The following is a 22,782-nucleotide window of genomic DNA, read 5'->3' as shown; positions in this document are numbered from 1 at the left end:
TCAGTCGTGTCTGACTCTTTATGACCCTATGGACCACAGACTACCAGGCTCCTCTGTCCATGGGATTCTCCAGGAGAGAATACTGGAGTGGGTTGCCATTTTCTTCTCCAGGGGATCTTCCGCACCTCAGGATCAAACCCACATCTCTTCATCTCCTGCATTGGCAAATAGGTTCTTTACCACTAGTGCCACCTGGGAAGCCCACAGCAGTGACTGGCCAGACTCTAAATCTCTCAGCATCTGCCTTACACAGGGTTGTCATTTAATGTTTAATGAATAAATATACAATCCACTGAAGGAAGGAAGGACACTGCCTGCTTGTGTTTGAGGAATAACATAGCTGGCAGGTAAGGAGGCCAAGGATCTGAATTTTTAGCCAGCTCATGTCAATTCTCTGGACTATGTTAGATAAACATACACCATCAGACTGCGCATTTCTGCTAAACATGGAGTTTATTGGTATAATGCAGTACAACTTTAGTCCTGCCTTTCCCAACCCCAGGCATGTTGACAGTCCTTTAAAAATCAGTCTACATTACTTTGGAGGAAAATACGTCCACTTAACATGTTTAAAGAAATGCTAGAAAATTTTATTCCTATCAAAAAAAATTTTTTTATTTACCCCCTCAGCTACTTGACTTCTAACAGAGTGCATGTTGATCTAAAGTCCATGTGACTTCACACCAACCAGGTACTAACTTCCTAAAGGGATTTCTTTGCAGATACCAAATGACACAGTCGAGAGCCATGCAGAGAGGCCTAAGGGAAGCCAACATGTCCCAGATTTTCTCCCTCTTGTGAGCCCAGTCTTTGATTGGGCCAAAGGTCTTACTGGAGAGAAAAAATACTCAAGAAAACAAGCAAAGTGGAAAGCTGGAAATATGCAACATCCGCAGAGCCCTGAGGGCGTCTGAAGTGACCAAAATTGTAATATTGTTGTTCAGAGGCTGATGTGGACCCCGGCCTGGGGGGATGCTGAAGACCAGTGAGAGAGAAATGGGTGTGACTGTATCACCGAGGCCTCCTTGGGACACACTGGTTGTTGGTGGGGTTAGTTCGTATAAAATTGGATCTGAATCTGTCTCATGCTGAGCTAAGGAAACAAGAGTAACAGTTTTCCTGTTTCTTGATTCCTCATTCAAGAAAGTTGGGTGAAAGCCAGCTTTTAAGTAAGCTTTGTGATAGTAGTATTTTTAAAAAAAGGAAGAATGAAGGAATAAGCTAGCCTGAAACAGCACATACTATTGTGGCCAGGAGAGCGCAGAACTGACCATGACTCAGCCGGAAACCCACCCCTCCTACTTTTCTGTTTCCTAAACTTGCCCGTGGCTTTTGCTCACCATTTTTCTATCAGACTGCACTGCAGGAGTTACAAGAGGCAAACTGAACACACATTTGTGGTTTATTTCCCTATGGGAATACTGTGCCAGTGCATTTTTGTGATATACAGGAGGCTGAAAATGTCTCAACAGCCGAAGACCGCATCCCAAAGCCCTTAGCCATGCTCCCACGCAGCAAGGGCAACCTTTTCTTCAAGGTTCCTCGACGGTATCCAGGATGCGAAGGGCACCAAGGAAGTCCCTCTGCCCTTCAGCTGGTGGAACATTCTGCTAGTTGATGCAGTTCTTTGTGATTCTTCGACTTCTGTCCACCTGTCGGATGCTGTCTGCGACATTAATGGTGACTTCTTTTGCAGACGTCCGCTTAGTGTCCCTTTTAGCCTGTTAAAAAGTTTAATGCAGTGAACTGAGTTACTAGGAAATATCCAAAGGTCCTCATATTGGCATTAATCTCTTGAAGTTGTCACACATACACACACACAGAGGCAGGAAGAATAACTCATAAGAACACATGCACGTATACTCCTTTTCATAGGTTGTTCTGTTGAATCTCTTTTACCAACCTAGTGCAGAGCTTGGCCTAAGAGATGCTTGGTAAAGCAGTGTTGAAGGAATGAATGAATCAATTAGCAAAGGTCTATCAAAGGGCAATGTGAGAGATTTCACAGTTGGCTTTGATAGAATAGCTAAGGGTTTGAGCTTTGGAGGCAGACAGACTTTGGTTCAAACACTGACTTTATAATTTCACTGTAGGCAAGTTTTTTCCTAACCTCTCTAACCCTTAGATGAGTCTCCTCATCTGTAAGATGGAAGATAATAACAGTACCTAACTCATAAGGTTATTATAAGCACTAACTAAGATAATGACTATAAGATACAATGCCTGTCACTAACCAAAATGAGAAAAAAAGAAAAGACCTGGTAAGTATGATAAGTAGAAAATAGGGTAAATTATCCACTTCTTTTTTCTTCAATTTTTTAATTAAATGAAAGATTCTTTAAATTTCACAGTGCCTTACAATTTTTGAAAGTTTCATACACATGAGTTCATAGAACCCTATAATAACTGTTTTCCCCTATTATTGCCCCCTCTCTCCTTACCTCTCCGCACATGTTTGTTCTCTAAATCTGTAGATTATCCACTTCTAAGACACACCAGTGAGATAAGTCCAGGATTCATATTAAATAGTAAAGCACTGACGAAATTGCAGATTCGGGGGGTGGGGTGGGGTGGGGTGGGGAGGGAGGGTAATTCTCCACCTATTCTTCTCAGTGACCACGGGCGTCAAGCGAGCAACAGATGGGCCTCCCGAGTCGTTGCCATCTTGGACAGAGATGTGTGTGCCTCCAATGCCCACGCCAGGGAGGCCCTCTGCCCAGCTGCAGAGAGTGCAGCCATCAAACAGCCTCCAGCTGCCTCTTCAGGGCGGCCTCAGCTGCAGAAAGCCCCCTCACCCTGGGCCCTGAGGTGGCCCAACGAGAGGGTGCCGCAGGGGTATAAACGCCTAGCTATCTGACCCAAAGCAGGCCAGCCCTGACCAGCCATTTAGCTCCAGGGCTCCCCATGGGGTGGGGTCACCGAGGCTGTGGTCAGAGCCGCACTGTGGCTCCACTTCCTCTGCCCCACTCCTGCTTCCAGCCCCCTCTCCTGCAGCACTGACTTCCCAAAGAACATCCCACAGGATGATATCTCAGAGTCGGCTTCCTGGAAAACAAGTCTCAGATGTGTAGGAGCATCTCTCACGGGTAAGCATCTCCCCATTCTGGGTGTGAGTCTAGTGTTCATAGAAGCCTCTTTTTCATACAACATGGTCCCTGAACATAAGCCAATGATTTCATCTGTAGTGCATCCTAAGATGTGGTGGCCTGTACTGCCCTGTTGTATTTAAACAAATGAAATGCAGGTTTCTAACAGATGCTTACTCCTTGGAAGAAAAGTTATGACTAACCTAGACAGCATATTAAAAAGCAGAGACATTACTTTCCCTACAAAGGTCCATCTAGTCAAGGCTATGGTTTTTCCAGCAGTCATGTATGGATGTGAGAGGAAGACTATAAAGAAAGCTGAGCACTGAAGAACTGACGGTCTTGAACTGTGGTGCTGGAGAAGACTCTTGAGAGTCCCTTGGACTGCCAGGAGATCCACTGAAAGGACTGATGTTGAAGCTGAAAGTCCAATACTTTGGCCACCTGATGTGAAGAACTGACTCATTTGAAAAGACCCTGATGCTGGGAAAGATTGAAGGCAGGAGAAGGGGATGACAGAGGATAAGATGGTTGGATGGCATCACCAACTCAATGGACATGTGTTTGAGTAAACTCTGGGAGTTGGTGATGGACAGGGAGGCCTGGCGTGCTGCAGTCCATGGGGTCACAAAGAGTCAGACACGACTGAGTGACTGAACTGAACTGAACTGAACAGGTTGCATAAATCCTGTGTAGTGGCTGCTGGCGATGCTGCTCTCAGATGCCCTCTACTTGGCTGGTGCCTCCAACCCTCAACTGTTTTGAGTTCTGGCTGCTAATCACTCAGAGCTGCACCCTTCTTTTGAGAATTGCCCTCATCTGATTGGAGCCACCTCACCCAGAAATACCAAACAGGTTATACCTGAATTTCTAGAGATAACCCAAAACTAATGCCTGATCATGGGGAATATAAAGAGTGGCCCTTTTGCCTGAAGGGGGTATAAATCCATGATGCCATTCATGCTCTGGAGCTCCCTGAGGAATCAAGCTGAGGCTGCAACAACTCTTCAGCTGAGCTCAGTATTTGCAGAACTTGATCCTCTGCTCCACCCTGCGTCCCACCACCGTAAGGGTTTCACCTGAGACTACGCTTTTACTCACTTACTTGCACAGGAATCCTCATGTCAAGCTCTGCTTCCAGGGAACCTGACCTAAGATAATACTTCATGGGTAATTTGAGGGATGTTTATCGATCATTTTGACTATATGCAACTTTAGCCTTATTCATTGATTTCATGAGATAGGATTTCATTGTTTTCCAGCAAGTTCCCAGCACCTAGCATAGTCTGAGACATAGAAGGCCTTCAGTTTAACTTTGGTTGAATAAATGGGTGAATGAATGAACACCACATATCTGAGAATGTACCCTTTCTTTAACTATCAGTAGTCAATATTGTCTAAGAATTTAGTCTTGCACTTGGGGCTTCCCTGGTGGCTTAGATGGTAAAGAATTTGCCTGCAATGCAGGAGACCCAGGTTTGATCCCTGGGTCTGGAAGATTTGGAGAGGGGAATGGCTACCCACTCCAGTATGCTTGCCTGAAGAATTCCATGGACAGATGAGCCTGGTGGGCTACAGCCCATGGGGCTGCAAAGAGTCAGACACAACTGAGCGACTGACGCTTTCACTTTTCACTTAGCTCCCCCAGGCCTGAACTGGCACTAGGGCTTAGCAGTGACTTTTATGGGTTTATTTTTTCCATAAAAGCAGAAAACCCATAGAGTCCCACAACCATTTTTGTTTCCGAAATATAACGGTAGTGATTATGAGGCTGATTCCATCTGATTTCAATTTTGGGTGTTATTGCATAAAACCTCTGAGGACTGTGGCATAGAGACACAGAGGCCTTATTTGAAATGAGCCGAGTGGTGGGCGGCATTCCCATCAAACCAGAGGGCAGTAAGAGAGCTTTCCAGAATGGAAATGTAAACTTTCTGAACTGTAGAACTGCTTTTCTTTAGAGTTATTGGCAAGGTTTCACCAAGTTATTAAAAATTCTACACAGAAAGTGTTCTTGCTCCATGGTTCAGTCTGCCTTCATAAGTTTAAAAAAATCCAAGCAAACATTTAATAGTTGGATGATCGTTAGTTTTTCAGCCTGTTTAAGAGTTAAAGGCTACAAAACAGTCATTCCTAGAAAAGCCGCAGAATATGTATGGTTTGCATCTCAAGTACACTGGAGCAATTAACAAAAAAAAATTTGGTTGTGCTGTGTCGTCTGTCTTTTGAACTGAACTGATGGATCTTTGGGACTTCCCTGATAGCTCACTTGGTAAAGAATCCGCCTGCAGTGCAGGAGACACCAGTTCGATTCCTGGGTCAGGAAGAAATGGAATCTTTAATGGCAGCAGTTGAGGCAGGTGGGATCTAATTCCCTGACTAGGGATCGAACCCGCCCCCTGCATTGGGAGCCCTGAGTCCCAGCCTCTGGACAACCAGGGAAGTCCATGGGGCTATTTCTGGCTCAGATGGTAAAGCGTCTGCCTGTAATGTGGGAGACCTGGGTTCGACCTCTGGGTCGGGAAGATCCCCTGGAGAAGGAAATGGCAACCCATTCCAGTACTCTTGCCTGGAAAGTTCCATGGACGTAGGAACCTGGTAGGCTACAATCCATGGGGTCGCAAAGAGTCGGATATGACTGAGCGACTGAACAAAGAACAAACAAAGCCTCTGGACAACCAGGGAAGTCCATGGGGCAATTTCTCAAATCTATGAAGCAAAAGTCTGACAGTGAAGATGTTCAAAGGACAAGCTTTGGGGGCCAGATAGACTTGGCATGAGGCTTTGCCATTAGTTAGCTTAAGAGCAGGCTGCAGTCCACAGGGTCGCAAAAGAGTTGGCCACGGCTTAGCAACTAAACAACAAGCTGTACAAGACATTGCTTTAACCTCTGAAACTCAGCTCCCTTATCTGAAAGGGGGAATAATGCCTGCTTCTTACTGGTTTTTGTAAGGAGGGTTTGGGAGAGAATTAAGCATGTCACTTAGCATTAATAGGGTGATTAACTTCTGGCTTGCCCAAGACCATCTTCAAACAAAATCCCACATTCTGGGAATGTTTCTTGTTCTACTGAAACCATCACTATCGGTGAAAGTGAAAGTCGCTCAGTTGTGTCCAGCTCTTTGCAACCTCATGACTATACAGTCCATGGAATTCTCTAGGCCAGAACACTGTTGGTGGGGCTACTTCTAAATACCAACAACAATAATAACTCTACTAGATATGGCAACCCACTCCAGTATTCTTGCCTGGAGAATCCCAGGGACAGAGGAGCCTGTTGGGCTGCCGTCTATGGGGTCACACAGAGTCGGACACGACTGATGCAACTTAGCAGCAGCAGATCTGTCTTTGAATAAAGAACAAACTGGAGTTCTGTATTCTAATAACATGCACAGACGATTCCAAGCCATAAACAAATCCACTTTCAAATAATTAGTGTATTTAATATGACCAATGAAACAATTAGAACAACAGTGCATTGACTTAAAACAGGAAAGAGAAACTTCCGAGTCTGAGACCTCAGAGAGGCAACCACCCTTTTTATAATGGCACAATTATCTAGGAGGTTGGCAGTTGCTAAAATGTAGTTACAACTTGGAAACCTCAGATTTGAAGCTCAAATGAGAGGGACAAAGATGATGAATGAGAAAGAGAACCACAAGGCCAGAAAGTTTGTCTAGAAGTTCCAAGAAGTAAGCTGTTTGCCCTCTTCTGAGAAGAGCTATATAGACACACAGAACAATTACACCACTTGTGCTTCTGGGACGATGGCATTTTGTATGACACAGATATTTCCCCCTCTGATGTGGTTTTTAGCCATCTGAGCCTTTTAATTTTACAGCCAACTCTCTTTATTCAATGACAGGAAAGCAAAATGTGTCCCTATTGCAATTATTGGCTTAAAAAAGAATCTTATGGTCCTCAACTCAATGCTGAGAGAAGCCTGTTTGGCACCTTTTCCTTTTGTGGCTGTCTGTTAATTCAATCCTTCCACTTTTAAAATTCTTGTCTTGTGAGTTTCATCACCACTGGCTTTTGTTAATGGCCACACTCTTGTTTCTCGCCCAATTTTACAGCTTTTCTATTTTTCCCTCGCCTCATTTTAATTTCTGCAGGTTTAGAATTATAGATTTTAGTCCTCTCGATACTGCCTTTTTAATTAATAGTAACTTACTGGCTGCCATTTCTCAAGGGTAACCAGACTGACTGTGATAACTTCCTGGCAGATGGATGTGTTTCTTTTGGGGTTTTAAAAGTCAATGAGCCAGCTCATTCCCACAAAAAGAGACCTGAACTCAAGAGGGCAACTAAATCTCCTCAGCCTTTTCTCACTTTTCTCCCAAATGGAAATGGTGATGTTCTTTGCTTTGACTCCACGAATATACCTAACAGGACTGTACTGACCTTTTTGCAGGTCCTTGTAGACAATGAAGAAAAACAAGGCTTCCTGAGATCAAAATGTTTTTTGAAAATGTATTTATTTATTGATGACTGTGCTGGGTCTTCACTGCTGTGCATGAGCTTTCTCTAGTTGCAGTGAGCTGGGCCTGCTTTTTGCTGCAGTGCACGGGCTTCTCATGGCACTGGCTTCCCTAGTTGCAGAGCACAGACTTAGTTGCTATGCGGCCTGTGGGATCTTAGTTCCCCAACAAGGGATCTAACTGGTGTCCCATGCATTGGCAGGTGGATTCTTAACCATTGGACCACCTGGAAGTCCGTGAGCTCCTGATTTATCAGACCCCAATGTTCTATGTAACTAGTATTTTTTATAAATTATAAAAATGATATGTAATTATGGTAAAAGAAATTCACAGAGTAGGGAAGGGCACAGTGACAAGCAATACTTGCTCCCATGCTGGGGCCACACCATGCTTTCCCCAGAGGTGATCACAGCTAATCATTTCTTAGGGAGCATTTAAGGAACTTTCTAAGCAGACACAGTATGGGGCTGTCTCATTTCCTCTCCTGGTACTCTGTACTTTCTTCTTGCCCTTTAACCAGAGATTGGGTTATCTATTTATCTACTTATTTACATGCTTATTTTTACATCTTCATTAGATTAAAACTTCAAGCGGGTAGGGACCCAGTCTGGAATTCCCAGCATCTAATTTAGTGCCTATCACATAACAGACACTTGACAATCTGATGAAGGACATAAGTGTAAAGATACATCTTCAGAAAGAAAGAGGAAAAAAAAAAATCCCTGGGAGGAGAACTTGTTTGCATTGCCCTGCCTAAACATTCTAGAACTTTCCTACAGGATTTCAATCATGCTTATCATTAATTGTTCCTTGGACCATCCCTGAAAGACGGCCAGGAATGCAGCTGTGTGCTCTTTTTCTGAGGAGGCAGCTGAAGTCACTCAGGCTAAAGCAATTTGCCCAAAGTCAATGTCAACAGGTAAAGAATCTGCCTATAATACAGGAAGACCTGGGTTTGATCCCTGGGTTGGGAAGATCCCCTGGGGAAGGGAATGGCTATGTACTCCTGTATTCTTGCCTGGAGAATTCCATGGACAGAGGAACTTGGCAGGCTACAGTCCATGGGGTTGCAAAAAGTTGGACACAACTGAGTGACTTTCACTTTCACTTTCTTTCATAATGTCAACAGGGGCGGTGAGTTGAACTAAAGATGGTAGGAGAGTGGATGTGGGCTTTGGGTCTCACATACAGATTCCTGCAATTGCTAGCACTCACACTAAATTCTCCACCATTTTCCTTCAGGAAATGGGAAGGAAGATCGTAGGGTTTGGAGGCAGACAGACCTGGATTTGAACTCCAACACAGCCAGATACTAATCCCTGTGCCGTGCTGGCCTTACCTTTCCAAGCCTGTTTTCCAGCTGGGGAATGAATGATGCTACTGACCACTTATCACTGTGAGGGTTAAAGATGATGCCTTGTATATATACAGGGTGTCTGGTTCACAGTAGACACTGAAATGTTGGTTCTTCCTCTCCACCTTCCCAAAAGATGAAAGCTTGAGCCTTGACAGCTACAACTCAAGACATTTTTCTTCTTTTCGTCATGCTCCATTAAAAGGAGACACACGATAACAGACTTCTAGCTGTTTCCCCAATTCCAGGAATTTATTTGCTGCTGATTCACTGGTATTAATATGAGGTTGTTCAGGAAACATTTGATCTCAGCAACTCCACCGAGAGCCAGGATGCCAGCCTCCAAAGGCAGGAGTCAGACCACGCCTCGGGCAAAACTCTCAATATGTTATGTTATGTTAGTTGGTCATTCGTGTACTACTCTCTGCAACCCCATGGACTGTAGCCTGCCAGGCTCCTGTGTCCATGGAGTTCTCCAGGCAAGAATACTGGAGTGGGTTGCCATTTCCTTCTCCAGGGTGGCATTAACACGAGGTTGTTCAGGAAACATTTGAGCTCAGCAACTCCACCAAGGGCCAGGATATTAGCCTCCAAAGGCAGGAGTCAGACCATGCCTTGGGCAAAATTCTCAAGAGCTCCCCAAACCTGAAGCAAATCCTACACAGAACACAGCCACTTGTGCTAGTTCAAGCTAACTAAGTCTAGGGGTTTTTATTTATCAGGTATCTGGTGCCAAAAGGAGTTGTTGCTTTTCAACTTAAACCTCAGATAGATCAAATGCTAGGAGGGCAGTAGAACCTGCTTTAGAAAAGCAGCTGACTCCAAGGGAACAGTCATCAATCATATGATGGTGGCACGGGGGGGTGGGGTGGGGTGAGTTGGGAGTGGACCCGTGGGAAATCTTTCTAGTCGTAATGAAGTCCCAGGCCAACCGCATTCATCAACAATCGGTGAGTTAATATATCATATTTGTTTTTCTCTTTCTGATTTACTTCACTCTGTATAACAGGCTTGAGACATTGCTGTATAGCACAGGGAACCCAGCCAGGCACTCTGATGATCTAGAGGGGTGGGGTGAGGTGAGCGGAGGGAGGCGATATATGTGTAATTATGGCTGATTTGTGTTGCTATAGGACAAAATCCATTGCAATGTAAAGTGATTTTCCTCCAGTTAAAAAATCAATTAAAAAACCAATCAGTGAGTACATGCTAGGTGCACACTTCTGAAGCAGGCTCAGGGGACAATGGAAGAATGCAAAGGAGAATAAGAAGGTCTCTGCCCTGCTGCTGCTGCTGCTAAGTTGCTTCAGTCGTGTCCGACTCTGTGCGACCCCACAGATGGCAGCCCACCAGGCTCCTCCATCCCTGGGATTCACCAGGCAAGAACACTGGAGTGGGCTACCATTTCCTTCTCCAATGCATGCATGCATGCTAAGTCGCTTCAGTCGTGTCTGACTCTGTGCAACCCTATGGACAGCAGCCCACGGCTCCTCCGTCCACAGGATTCTCTAGGCAAGAATACTGGAGTGTGTTGCCATTTCCTTCTCTATGTCTGCCCTGAGAGTCTTCTAATCAAATTGGTTTTTCTGCAGACCCTTAGGTGAACAGCAAGTCTTGCAATTCTTCATCTACGTAAGGTAGCAGCTAATATATACATGCAATTGTGGAAATCAACACACACACACACACACACACACACACACACACCACCCCTAAACTGCCACATTGCTTCCTTTTCCCAGGCTCAAACTAGAACATGCATCAAAGGAGGCCCCTTCTACCGGGTCTTCCTCTCCTGTTGTCCTAAATGTGCCTTTTTTTTTCTCTTTCTCTCTCCTTTTAACGTCATGTTTTTGTTTTTCTAAGAGAAACTCACATTTCCTTTCCAAACTCTCCTCATGGATCTTATATTACTGCCACCAGGAGAAATTCTGGGTTCGTTTCATCCTCCTTTCGGGATTACGCCACCCCACCCCACCCCGATTCTGATCACATCCACATCTCTGAGGCTTCACCTACCTTTCCTGGACTGTGCCAAGCCTTGCTGACAATTAGACACTGAAGAGAGGAGGGGGCTGGGAGCAAAGAAGGGAGAGGCTACTTAGCCAAGAACCAGTCCAGGCATCGGCTAATTTGTTTGGCAAGGTCTGGCTACTCTGCCGAGAATAATAAAGCAAACCCAAAAAGATGAAGCTTCTGAGGACGTGAAGGCTCCACTGGGAGGCTGGCCACAGACCAGAGTTTCGTGTGCCCAGAGCTACATCCATATTCACTTCTCTACCTTAGCTGAATACTTGAGGAGACAGCTCTGGAGGAGGAAAACAGGAGTCCTCAGCCTGAAGAAACAGGTTGACGAGTAATGTCTGGAGGCGGCCCCGAGCTCCTGAGCAATTCATTAGCAGGAGAGAACAAGCAGCTACAGAGCTTCCCCTTGTGTTGTCTGCTGGGCTCACGGAAGGGGTGGGGAGGAGCAGTCGACGATTTATCAGCTGCTCTTCAGTCAGAAAGGTCCCAGGTGACTGGAGCAAATCAAGGTTTAATAGAGAAAGAAAGAGCGCCCCACCGAGACAGTTCCAATTCGTGAAACATCACTTTTGTCACATTCTTTCCACCAGTTATCACCTATTAACACCAGGCATGAGGCAGAGGCCAGAGGGAACTGAAAGAAAGAGATGGTTGGTCTGATGGGGCGTGGATTGGAGCAGGGCTCCCAATGCGGGGTGCGGCTGCTCATAAGTGTCAGCTGCCCCCATTACCCTTTGGAAAGTGATCTGAACTGTGGGATCATGTCTACGTTAAATTGAGTAGGGAGGAGAAGGGGACGACAGAGGATGAGATGGTTGGATGGCATCACCGACTTGATGGACATGGGTTAGGGTAAACTCTGGGAGTTGGTGATGGACAGGGAGGCCTGGCATGCTGCAGTCCATGGGGTCACAAACAGTCAGACACGACTGAGCGACTGAACTGAGCTGAACTACCATCCCCTACCAGTGACCTTTCATTTCCTTTGAAGCACCATTTCGAATCTGTAAGGCTTTGTTCATTTACCCTGTATTATCTGCCTCCCCAGGTTCAGTATCATTAAAATCGGCAGCTGCCTCTTCCACTCCTGGCCCCTTGGCATCAGGACAGTGCCTGGCACCCAGACAGCACTCAGTGGGTGAGCATCAGATGAATGAATCCAAAATGTTCTTACACGACCCGACAAGGAAATTTTCCACACCAGGTGAGGATTGCCTTTAACCCACAAACATGGTCTGTCAATCTGAACGGGAACACTGAGTACACATGGGCATGATGACGTATGCTTCATGAACAGGTTCTTCTGGAGAAGGGGAGCTTTAAAAAAGTGCCCAAGAACCATTAGCTGGTGGCCCGATGATGTCCAGGGGAATGCTGTGAAGTACTAACAGGTGATCTTGGGGGAGCCAAAGGCAGATTAGAAGAGGCCAGTGGATACTGCCTGAGCCAGACACGGAAAACACAGGAAGCTCTAGCCTGGAGTAGGAGACACGCCAGGAAGAGACAGTGTGTCAAAAGCCCTAGACGGAATAGGAAGAAAACCATTTTCTCTTTATTTAAGAGATTTATGTATTTGTGTATTTTTTGGCTGTGCTGGGTTTTTATTACTACATGCAGGCTTTCTCTAGTTCCAGCAGCTCAGTCATTGAGGCACACAAGCTTTAGTTGCTCTCTGGCATGTGGGATCTTCCAGGACCAGGGATCGAACTAGTGTCCCTTGCATTAGGCAGGCAGATTCTTAACCACTAGATCACCAGGGAAGCCCAATCCTTTTTTATTTTTTAAAAAAGAAGATTCTAGGCAGCTGAGAGTTGTGTTAACAGAAGCTTCAATCAGAGGAGGGCCTGTCTTGTAAGCTGACACCTTTGGTAGAAATCTTTGCCCTTGAGGAAGTCAGGACACCTGGTGGCCGGTGAGGTCTCAGGACAGGAAGACCACTGATGCACTTCAGCAGTTGTCTGAACACTTAAAACTGAAGCTATCTGCTCCTTGATCTTATTTTGGAAATACTTAGGACACAGCATTGTTCACTGGATCTGAAAAAACAAAAGCTGTGTGCTGGGCTTATCAGTGTGCGCCATCTCCCCCGCCGGTGCTGTGTTGGTCATGTTGCTCAGATGTGTGGTCCTCACTCTCAGGGACACAGTTTTCAGAGCAGCTGGAGCCTAGGGAGGGCAGGCTCTACCCGGCCCCCTTTTAATTACCACAGAGTGGGGAGAGCTTTCCTGAAGCACCCGAGGCTCCATTCTTATCTGTACACTGGAGACAATATCTACACTGTGAGGATCAATGATATGACGAAGTGCTTAGACCCCAGGCTGCATGTAGAAAACCTAAGAAAGATGGAACTAAACACAGCTCACTGGCCTTCCATTCTTATGGTCCCTAACTGGAACTCATCCGCTGCCAGTTAGCATGTGACGTGATCCAACCACTTTGGAAAACTGTGTCAGTATCTGTTAAAGTCAAATATGTACCCATCCTACGAGCCAGGAATTCTACTTCTGGGTATACACCCCAGAGAAGGGAATGTCTACCGAAGGGCACAAGCATGTTAACGGTTGTGACTTCCCTGGTGGTCCAGTGGTTAAAACTCCCAGCTCCCAGTGCAGGCGACACAAGTTCAATCCCTGGTCAGGGAACTAAGACCACACATGCAACACGATGTAGCCACAAAAAAAAAAAAAAGAATACAAAAAAAAGAATATATGTGCATATATAATATTCACTTTAAGCAACTATACTCTAATAAAAATTAATTTAAAAAAATGTTAACTGCTATATTGTTCACAACAGCCCTAAATTGGAAACAACCCAAATGTCCTTCAAGTACGAGTTAAATTGTGGTGTATTCATTTAACAAAATATACATGGCAGTGGAGGTGAGGAAATTTCTGCAACTCACAACGCCATGGATGATTCCCACTAGCATAATGCTGAACAAAAGAAGCTGGACCCAAAAGAGCACATACTGTATGATGCCATTTATAAAAGTAAAAAATAAACAAAACTGGTCTCTAATGCTAGATGTCAGAGAGTGGTTATGTTATGGGGGCGGATAGTGACTGGCACATCCAAGTCCCTATGGTGAGGGGCACACGAGATATTTGGTGTAATGACACTGTTCTGTGTCTCCTTACAGATGATGGTTACATGTGTGTGTCGCCTTATTAAAATGCATCGAACTTAGGACTGACTTGAACATGTTTCTGTACGTATGCTGTCTGTTGTAGATTGCTAATCCTTTGCTGTCTCTCCACTGCAGACAGACTCCACTTCCTTGTCTTGCTGATGTTGGGTTTTTCTGTGTGACTTACTTTGACCAATAGGAGGTTGGATGGTCTGATGGGAGCAGTGATATGAAATGGCTTTGCCCGCCTGGGTTTCCCACAGGCATAATAAACCTCAGAGAGCTGCTGCTCTTTTATCCTGACTCCCAGAATAATATACACGGAACAGACTAAGCTAGACCTGGAGTCTGAAGTCAGGTCTAGCCATTCAAGTTGTGATTGTGAGGAGAAGGACTGCTGTTTTAAGCCACTGAATGTTGATTTGCTTTGCCATGCAGCATTATTGTGGCAATAGCTGACTAACACATTATTCTTCAACCAAAAAAGGACTTTAAGATCTATCTGCTCTATTTTTCATATAGTCACTTGTTTCAATTTAATGTTACCGACACCCATCTCTAGCACTTATAGGACCTATTCATGTCATTGATCAAGTGAATTTCAGTTTCCTTGTCTATAAAATGGGATGATGCTTTTTACACGCTCTTGGGTAGAATGAATAAGCCAGTAGTCCTAAAGCATGCATGCTCAGTCGTGTCCGATTCTTTGCGACCACATGGAGTATAGCCCACCAGGCTCCTCTGTCCTTGGGATTCTCCAGGCAAGAACACTGGAGTGGGTTGCCATTTCTTCCTCCAGGGGATCTTCCTGACCCAGGGATCGAACCCACGTTTCCTGCCCTGGCAGGTGGATTCTTTACCACCACCTGAGAAGCCCAGAAGACCTAAAAGCACTGTATAAACTGCACAACACAATTTTAAAGTGAGGGCACACTCACACCGGCGAAGCTGCTTCCTCCCTTTCGTGCACATCTTCGCTCAAAAGGTGAGGGTGCGGTGTGGGGAGCAGGCTGGGGAGCGAAAGTCAGGGCCTGCCCTAGAGCAGTGACTGAGCTTCTGGGTGTCATTCTGTGGGACCCAGACCACCTTGGGAGATGGCAATGATGCTTGGGCCTCTAGAAGGTCAGCTTATGCACGAAGAAAGCAGACCATACAGGACCCCAGGAATGCCACCGCTGCCCTCAAATCTACCCCCACCGTGACCCTCTGTGTGTCTGAAGAACCACCATCAGTGTTCCCTTTCACAGGGTTATGGTGCTGGGTGTCTAACCAGCCCCTGTTGAAACGAATCCTTCCTGCCTTTCTCATTGCACTTCTCAGTTCCCAAAGAGCAGGCCCACCTGTTCTCTTATTTTGGTATCATTTCTGTTGTGTGGATAAGGAACCTGAGACTCTGGGAGACTGAGTGATTTCTGCAAAGCCACTTGCTGCTGCTAAGTCACTTCAGTGGTGTCCGACTCTGTGCGACCCCATAGACGGCAGCCCACCAGGCTCCCCCGTCCCTGGGATTCTCCAGGCAAGAACACTAGTCCAGGAGTATTGGAGCTAAATTTGCAACAGGTTTTCTGACCAAAGCTTAGAGAGGCAACTCACTGATGTGGGCCAGAATTCTATCATTAGATAATCCAGTCGGATCTTCAGACATACAATAGATGGCACTGGCCTGAGGGATAGGACCAGTAAGTTTTGACAGAGGAGACGGGAAAGACAGCTTTTGAGTGAGCAGGTAAGTAGTGGACTTTGAAGTGGGTTATGGGGGATGATGAGGGAGTGAGAGGGAGGAATGGAGTCGGGGGCAGGGGGGGAAAGACTGCAGACCCCCATGCTGGTCTGCTAAGGAGCAGTCAGGAGCAGCAGCAGGAAGAGTCCTTCCCAAGAACGGCTCTGAGAGAAAAGAAAGAATCAGAAAGGATGCCAGCTAGGTCCAGGGACTCTGCAGCCCTGCTCCATCTCCAATAGCAACAGTGTGGGATGGTGCCGTCACCACATCCTACAACAGGAGCTCCCCCTGGGGACCCTCCAGCTGTCCGCCTGGCTGGAGGGTGAGGTAAGACACCAGGCTTGTCTCCTACACACAGGGCTCTGGTCTCATTCCCTGCCAAGCCCTGTGATGGCCGACTGCCTGGCCTGAGACTAGTTCCTGCAACCAATACGGTCCTCACTATCAAGATGCAACAGCAAAGGAGACCCTTGTACAAAGCTGTATTTAAACAAACACACACTTCCTCTAGAGCCCAAATATCAAGGACCCGTTTCCGCTGATTCAACCAAACACAGCAGCCCTCAAGGCAGGGGGTGGGAGGTGGGGCCGTGCTGTTTTGTTTGCAACGATTTTCACACGGGTGGGTGGAGAATTTCCTTTGGCAAGGTGAGCCATCACTGCCGCTTCCGTGGGTGCAGTCTCAGCTTGGCTCTGCCCAAAAGCAACCTTCTCCCCCCGTGACTCTGGTCCCCAGTCTGTTCTGCGGCTGTGACCTACCTCTGCGGTTCGGAGGCCATTCTGTTTCTGGGCCAGGGGGCCTGAACTGAGGCTCTGAGGGTTCGGGCACTGGGTCCCACAGCTCATCTTCTTCTCTGGGTTGGATATTCCACTCAGGGCTGTTGATCGGGGCACGCCGTTGGAGGTCACACCATCTTCCAGCACACCTGTGGGGAGGGAAGCAGAGCATGGGACTAGAGTCTTGCCCATGGCAGTTGCTGCAAACAATCCCCAAGACAGCAGAAATGAAGAAATAAATGTTACCCAGAAATCCCATCATGCAGAGCTACATTTTCTATAAGAACATGTGTGGGGTTTTTTTTCCTCTTCTTTTAGAAAAAAAAATTTTTTTTAAATAATTTTTGACCACATGGCATGCCATGTGCAGTCTTATTTCCTTGACCAGGGATCGAAGCTGTAACCCCTGTGTGTTGAAAGCCCACAGTCTTAACCACCAGACAAATCCCTGTTTTTACAAAAATGAGACTTTAAAATAATTTTGTAACCTCAAATTATTACTTAATAATATATCATTGACATTTTCCCACACGCTTAAGTATTCTGCCATACACTTTGTCACTGTATGGATATGTCACTATTTAACTAATACCCTCTAATAGGATATTTATTTTTACCTTTTCCTATCAAATGTTACAGTGACGAAAGCCAGTGGGGCTAAAGTTTTATTCTTAATTATCTCCTAGGATAAATTCCTAGAGGTGGGATTACTAATTTGAAGGTAACACATTGTTTTTTACATAATTCCATTTCAAGGTGCTGGACTGAGTATGTGGTTCCTCCCAAGGAAGGCCAAGAAACAACAGAATGAAGTTTAAATATGGTCTCAGTGAAAAGCAAGAGGGTGGAATTCCCTGGTTGTCCAGTGGTTAGGGCTCTGAGCTTTCACTGATGAGGGCGAGGGTTCAATCCCTGGTCAGCCAGGGAACGAAGATCCCACAAGTTGTGTGGGGAGGCCAAAAAAAGAAAAAAAGGAAAAAGAAAAGCAAGAGGAGAACTACAGAGAGGAATTCATGGATAAAGAGCATTTAATTGAAAAGACAAAAGGTGGTCCAGGGAGCACTGGGGGTGGGGGTGGCAAGTGGGAGGCAGGAAGGCAGCGGAGGCTGTGATGGCCACAGGGAGGCCAAGGGCAGCCAGGCAGGTCAGTCATCCTGCTCCTCCCAGGCCAGTCAGCAACGGTAGAGCAGAAGGTGAGGGAGGACACTGCGATACAAAAAGAAACACACGTTTGGTCTTTCTCCCCAGTTCCCGGCATAGAGTTCCTAAAACCCCCGTCACCTCCCGAGTACCAGTGGGTGACAGCAGCACTTTCCGCGACAACCGTTTGTATTTGCTCACATTTCATGACGCAGAGCTCCCAAGTTCCTTGGAATTTCATGAGTGGCAGGAAAGAGAGGAGCACTGTTTGTTATAAGAAGGCAACTCCTGGTGGCCCCCTCGGTGGCCCCCTTCAGGGCGAGGGCTGGTTGCCAGGAAGACCTGACCTTGAGTAGGAACTTGGAACTTTCAGCCCCACCTTCCAACCTCTGGGGAGGGGGGAGGGACTGGAGACTTGAGTTAGTAATTGATGATGGCTACATGATTAAATCTCCCTACGGAGAAGGCAATGGCACCCCACTCCAGTACTCTTGCCTGGAAAATCCCATGGACAGAGGAGCCTGGTGGGCTGCAGTCCATGGGGTCGCTAAGAGTCGGTCACGACTGAGCGACTTCACTTTCACTTTTCACTTTCATGCATTGGAGAAGGAAATGGCAACCCACTCCAGTGTTCTTGCCTGGAGAATCCCAGGGACAGGGGAGCCTGGTGGGAGGTCGTCTATGGGATCACACAGAGTCGGACACGACTGAAGCGACTTAGCAGCAGCAGCAGCAGCAGCAAACATCCCTTCATGACTGTTTTGGGGAGCTTCCAAGTTGGTGAAAGCATACAGTTGCTGGGAGGGTTCAGTTCAGTTCAGTCGCTCAGTCATGTCCGACTCTTTGTGACCCCATGAATCACAGCACACCAGGCCTCCCTGTCCATCACCAACTCCCGGAGTTCACTCAAACTCATGTCCATCAAGTCAGTGATGCCATCCAGCCATCTCATTCTCTGTCGTCCCCGTCTCCTCCCACCCCCAATCCCTCCCAGCATCAGACTCTTTTCCAGTGAGTCAGCTCTTTGCATGAGGTGGCCAAAGTATTGGAGTTTCAGCTTTAGCATCAGTCCTTCCAATGAACACCCAGGACTGATCTTCTTTAGAATGGACTGGTTGGATCTCCTTGCAGTCCAAGGACTCTCAAGAGTCTTCTCCAACACCACAGTTCAAAAGCATCAATTCTTCGGCGATCAGCTTTCTTCACAGTCATGGCACACCCCAACTCCATAGCTCAGATTCTCCTGTGCTTAGAACGCTTTCAGACCCTGCCCTGTGTACCTCTTCATCCAGCTGTTCATTTGGACCATTCATAATATCCTTTACAAATAAAATGTAAACATAAGATATATTACTTATTATATGCCTGTTGGCTAATAGTGTGTGTGCGTGTTTAAATTTTCGAGTCATTTGCCTCTCTTACTTTTGGGGTGTTAGCCAAGGTTTGCTTTCAAACTTCAGGAAAATAAACAAAATCCTTTCCTAGAGTGTTGAGAAATCTGGCAGGAGGCAGGCATCAGAAGCTGTGTATCTGATACACCTAAGAGAGGGAGGGGCAGAGCTGACGAGGCTGCAGTCTCCGTGCAGCTAAGGGAGGAGTCTGAAGGACACACATGTCCACATGCCACCCACCTGCTCTGCAAGTGCTAGGAGGCTCTTGACCATGGCCACAGGATAGAAATCCAAATTCAAAACACTGTAAGTCAAAATGTAAGATGCCTGATCGAACGTTTCCTGACCGACAGGCACTCTGGATAAGTTCCAGATGTGTCGAGAAATGGCTGGATTCCTTCAGCTGGGCCCACCCCAGACCTTTGTGCTCCTCTTCCTCCACCAGCTGGCAGCCTGCCCGCCTTCTCTTCCCGTCCTCCCTGCATCCTGCATCTGCAGTGCTTCAGACGCATGTGTAGACACCCCAGCATACATGTTCAATCTCCATCCCCACTGCCCCCTGCAAACAGCTGCCCCTTGGCCTAGGGAAATGCAAACTGGCAGAATGACTCAGGTGAAGAGGCCCATGAAGACCCTGGAAGCAGTCTGTGTGATTTGGACGGGTAATTCCAGGATCCTGGCACCCACAGAAGAGTCTAAAGCAGAGTTTCTTATCATGGTCCGCTGTTGTTACTGGTCTGCTGTGGGATAACCGTAAGAACTGAACACAAGCATTTGGAAATGTATGGATATGAGAGCTGGACCATAAAGAAGGCTGAGCATGGAAGAATTGATGCTTTCAAATTGTGGTGCTGGAGAAGACTCTTGATAGTCCCTTGGACTGCAAGGAGATGAAACCAGTCAATCCTAAAGGAAATCAACCCTGAATATTCATTGGAAGGACTGATGCTGAAGCTGAAGCTGAACCTCCAATACTTTGGCCACCTGATGTGTAAAGCCGACTCACTGGAAAAGACCCTGATGCTGGAAAAGATTGAGGGCAGGAGGAGAAGGGGATGACAGAGGATGAGATGGTTGGATGGCATCACTGACTCAATGGACATGAACTTGAGCAAGCTCCGGGAGATAGTGAGGGACAGGGGAGCCTAGCATGCTGCAGTCCATGGGGTCTCAAAGAGTCGGACACGACTGAGCGACTGAACAGCAACAAGAAATGACAATCTGACATCACTGGAACATCCAAGGGTGAACCTGTCCGACTGAACTTATCTGGTTGAAGAGAGTATAGACCAGTTCCAGTGTCGTCAAACTCATGAGTTGAGTCACAATCGCTGTGAGCTGGGTGTTAATCATATACATAGGACCATTTCTTTGTCTGTGATGGACTGGGAAAAAGAAAAGCAACTGGCAAAGAGCAGACAGTGGAGAACACAGAAGCAGAGGAGGTGGGACCGAGCACAAGTCAGAGCTCCAAGCTCCCGGCACATGTTCTACTGTTCCATAGCATTTCACTTACAAAACACAAATTTAGACAAAACTATTAAGAATTTCAGGATGGCACCTGTCGGGCATTAAATTCTAAGCACAGGCCCCTTCTGAGCCTGGCAGGCCCCATGGGTCTGCACTGGTGGTACACCCAGGAAACCAGTCCTGACAACACACAAGCCAGATCGAGGCAGAGCTGCTGTGGCTGAGGTACACGTGGTCAGTCCTACCCTCTCAGCAGCCCATGACTCCCTGGGTGTCTCTGCTGAGACTCACGACTCCTAGAAACATTGCCATTCATTTGGTCTAGTGTTTTCAGTTTTCATTGGTGGCTGAACAAAAGTTAGAGCTCCTTCTTAATCCCCAGTCTAGGGACTCCCTCAATGATTAAATGGGAAGAATAATTCATACTTCCTGGGCTATTGTAAGGGTTAAACAAGACAACATATATTAAGGTTCTAATATGTTTGGTACAGGGGCTTCCCAGGTGGTTCAGAGGGTAAAGAATCTGCCTGCAATGCTGGAGATGCAGGCAGATGTGAGTTTGATTCCCAGGTTGGGAAGATTCCCTGGAGGAGGGCATAGCAACCCACTGTAGTATTTTTTTCCTGGAGAATCCGCATGGACAGAGGAGCCTGGTGGGTTACAGTCCACAAGGTCGCAAAGAGTCGGACACGACTGCAGTGATTGAGCATGCCTGTCAATTTGCACTTAGTATTAATTAAGGTCCAACACCAGCTGCCTTGCCTCCTCAGGCGCCCCCCTCTATCAGCCATATTAATTGCATTCTTGATCTATGAGTCACACCAGCAGGGTCTATGAAGAGCTCAACGACTGGCCCACTGAGCCTGATGCATGTGTGTGTGCTCAGTTGTTCAGTTGTGTCTGACTCTTTGCGACCCCATGGACTGTAGCCCACCAGGCTCCTCTGTCCATGGAATTTTCTAGCCAAGAATACTGGATTGGGTTGCCACTTCCTGCTCCAGGGGATCTTCCTAACCCAGGGATTGAACCCAGGCCCCGTTCATTGGCTGGCAGACTCTTTACCACCAAGCCACCTGGGAAGCCCATACTGAACCTGATAAACAAGGAAATCTCTGATCATAAGCAGTGAAACGGGGCCAAGCTTGGGGCCTGGCGTTGCTAGTGAGCAGGACCATCTGCTCAGTGTGGTCAAGAGGTCATTGCAGGGGGTCAGGAATTCGGAGTCATTTACTGTTACTTCTGCCTACAATCGATCAGGTGGTTTCACTGCATGGATTTAATTTGACATGTCTAGTTCCAAAAATAATAAGACTCAATATTAGAAAATTTGTCAACTATAAAAGTGCATAAGGGGAAAAGAACTTTTACCTCATCATGCAAAGATAACAAGGAGGTGATGTCCTTCTAACAGATGCTATTGGTGCAACCCACCCAGGTTCAGGTATCTGACCCCAGCTGCGGTGCCTGCTGGTGGCCAATAGCTCATGCCTGCTCCTTTCTCCTAAGGCTTTTCCTTGGTCAAAGGAGGCCCCCTCACTGGGAAAGGCTTGGTTGATTATGTCAGGTATAGCCCATGGCCAATAAAAAGTGTGTAGGAGTGTGTGTTTAAGAGCCCAGCACCCATGCCTCTGAGCAGGATCATTTCTACAAAACAACTTTTCTCCAAAGTAACTCAGGGGATGAAGCTGGGGCGAGACTCATCCTGAAACTAATACATCTTTGCCCAGCTCCCTCCCCCGGCCCATCCTGCTTTCCTGGCTCCCTCCCTCACAGGGTTCTCCTCCCAGGAGTATCTCCAGGAGTTGCATAAAATCCCCATCTCGGGCTCTGCTTCTAGAGAACCAAACCTAAGACAAAACATATACCCTGCATGCTCAATATATCCTTTCTGCCTCATCACACAGACCTTCCCCTTGTCTTCGCCCTGCTCCAGGTCCTAGAACTCTGACTTGAAAAGTGCCATATTCACAAGCTCCCTTGCCCACTGGCTTCTGGTTGGGGTTGCCGGTGGGGGTCACTAGCTACTGAGGTGGGGTCTCTGCAGTAGCACGCTGAGGTGGGGTCTTTACTTTCCTAGCTCCTTTCCAGTGTTTCCATGGGTTCCCTGTGTCCTCTGCACACTCCTCCACCAGAAAAGGGTATAGAATCAAGAAAAGCCAGAGAGACTGTGCTTAGGAGGCTCCTGGTGGCTTCAAGGGGTGCTCAGAG

At 46.8% G+C, this 22,782-nt stretch overlaps 1 protein-coding gene across 1 annotated transcript in view; it reads right to left on the bottom strand.

Annotated features, from left to right (window-relative positions):
* Positions 1-434: 434 nt before the first annotated feature.
* BAALC (BAALC binder of MAP3K1 and KLF4) overlaps positions 435-22,782 on the bottom strand; it is an 86,415-nt gene continuing 64,067 nt past the window's right edge. The window contains exons 2-3 of the mRNA XM_055432606.2: positions 16,556-16,722; positions 435-1,721 (exon numbers count right to left, since the gene is read on the bottom strand). Of these exons, the coding sequence (XP_055288581.2) occupies positions 1,611-1,721; positions 16,556-16,722 (278 nt within the window). The 3' untranslated portion in view covers positions 435-1,610. The remainder of the gene's footprint in view (positions 1,722-16,555; positions 16,723-22,782) is intronic.

Source organism: Moschus berezovskii, chromosome 16, assembly GCF_049115385.1.
Source record: "Moschus berezovskii isolate FMDL1 chromosome 16, NW_MosBer_1.0, whole genome shotgun sequence".
Lineage (NCBI taxonomy): Eukaryota > Metazoa > Chordata > Mammalia > Artiodactyla > Moschidae > Moschus > Moschus berezovskii.
The sequence above is the reverse complement of the archived record's forward strand: the minus strand, read 5'-3'. Positions and strand labels throughout refer to the sequence as shown.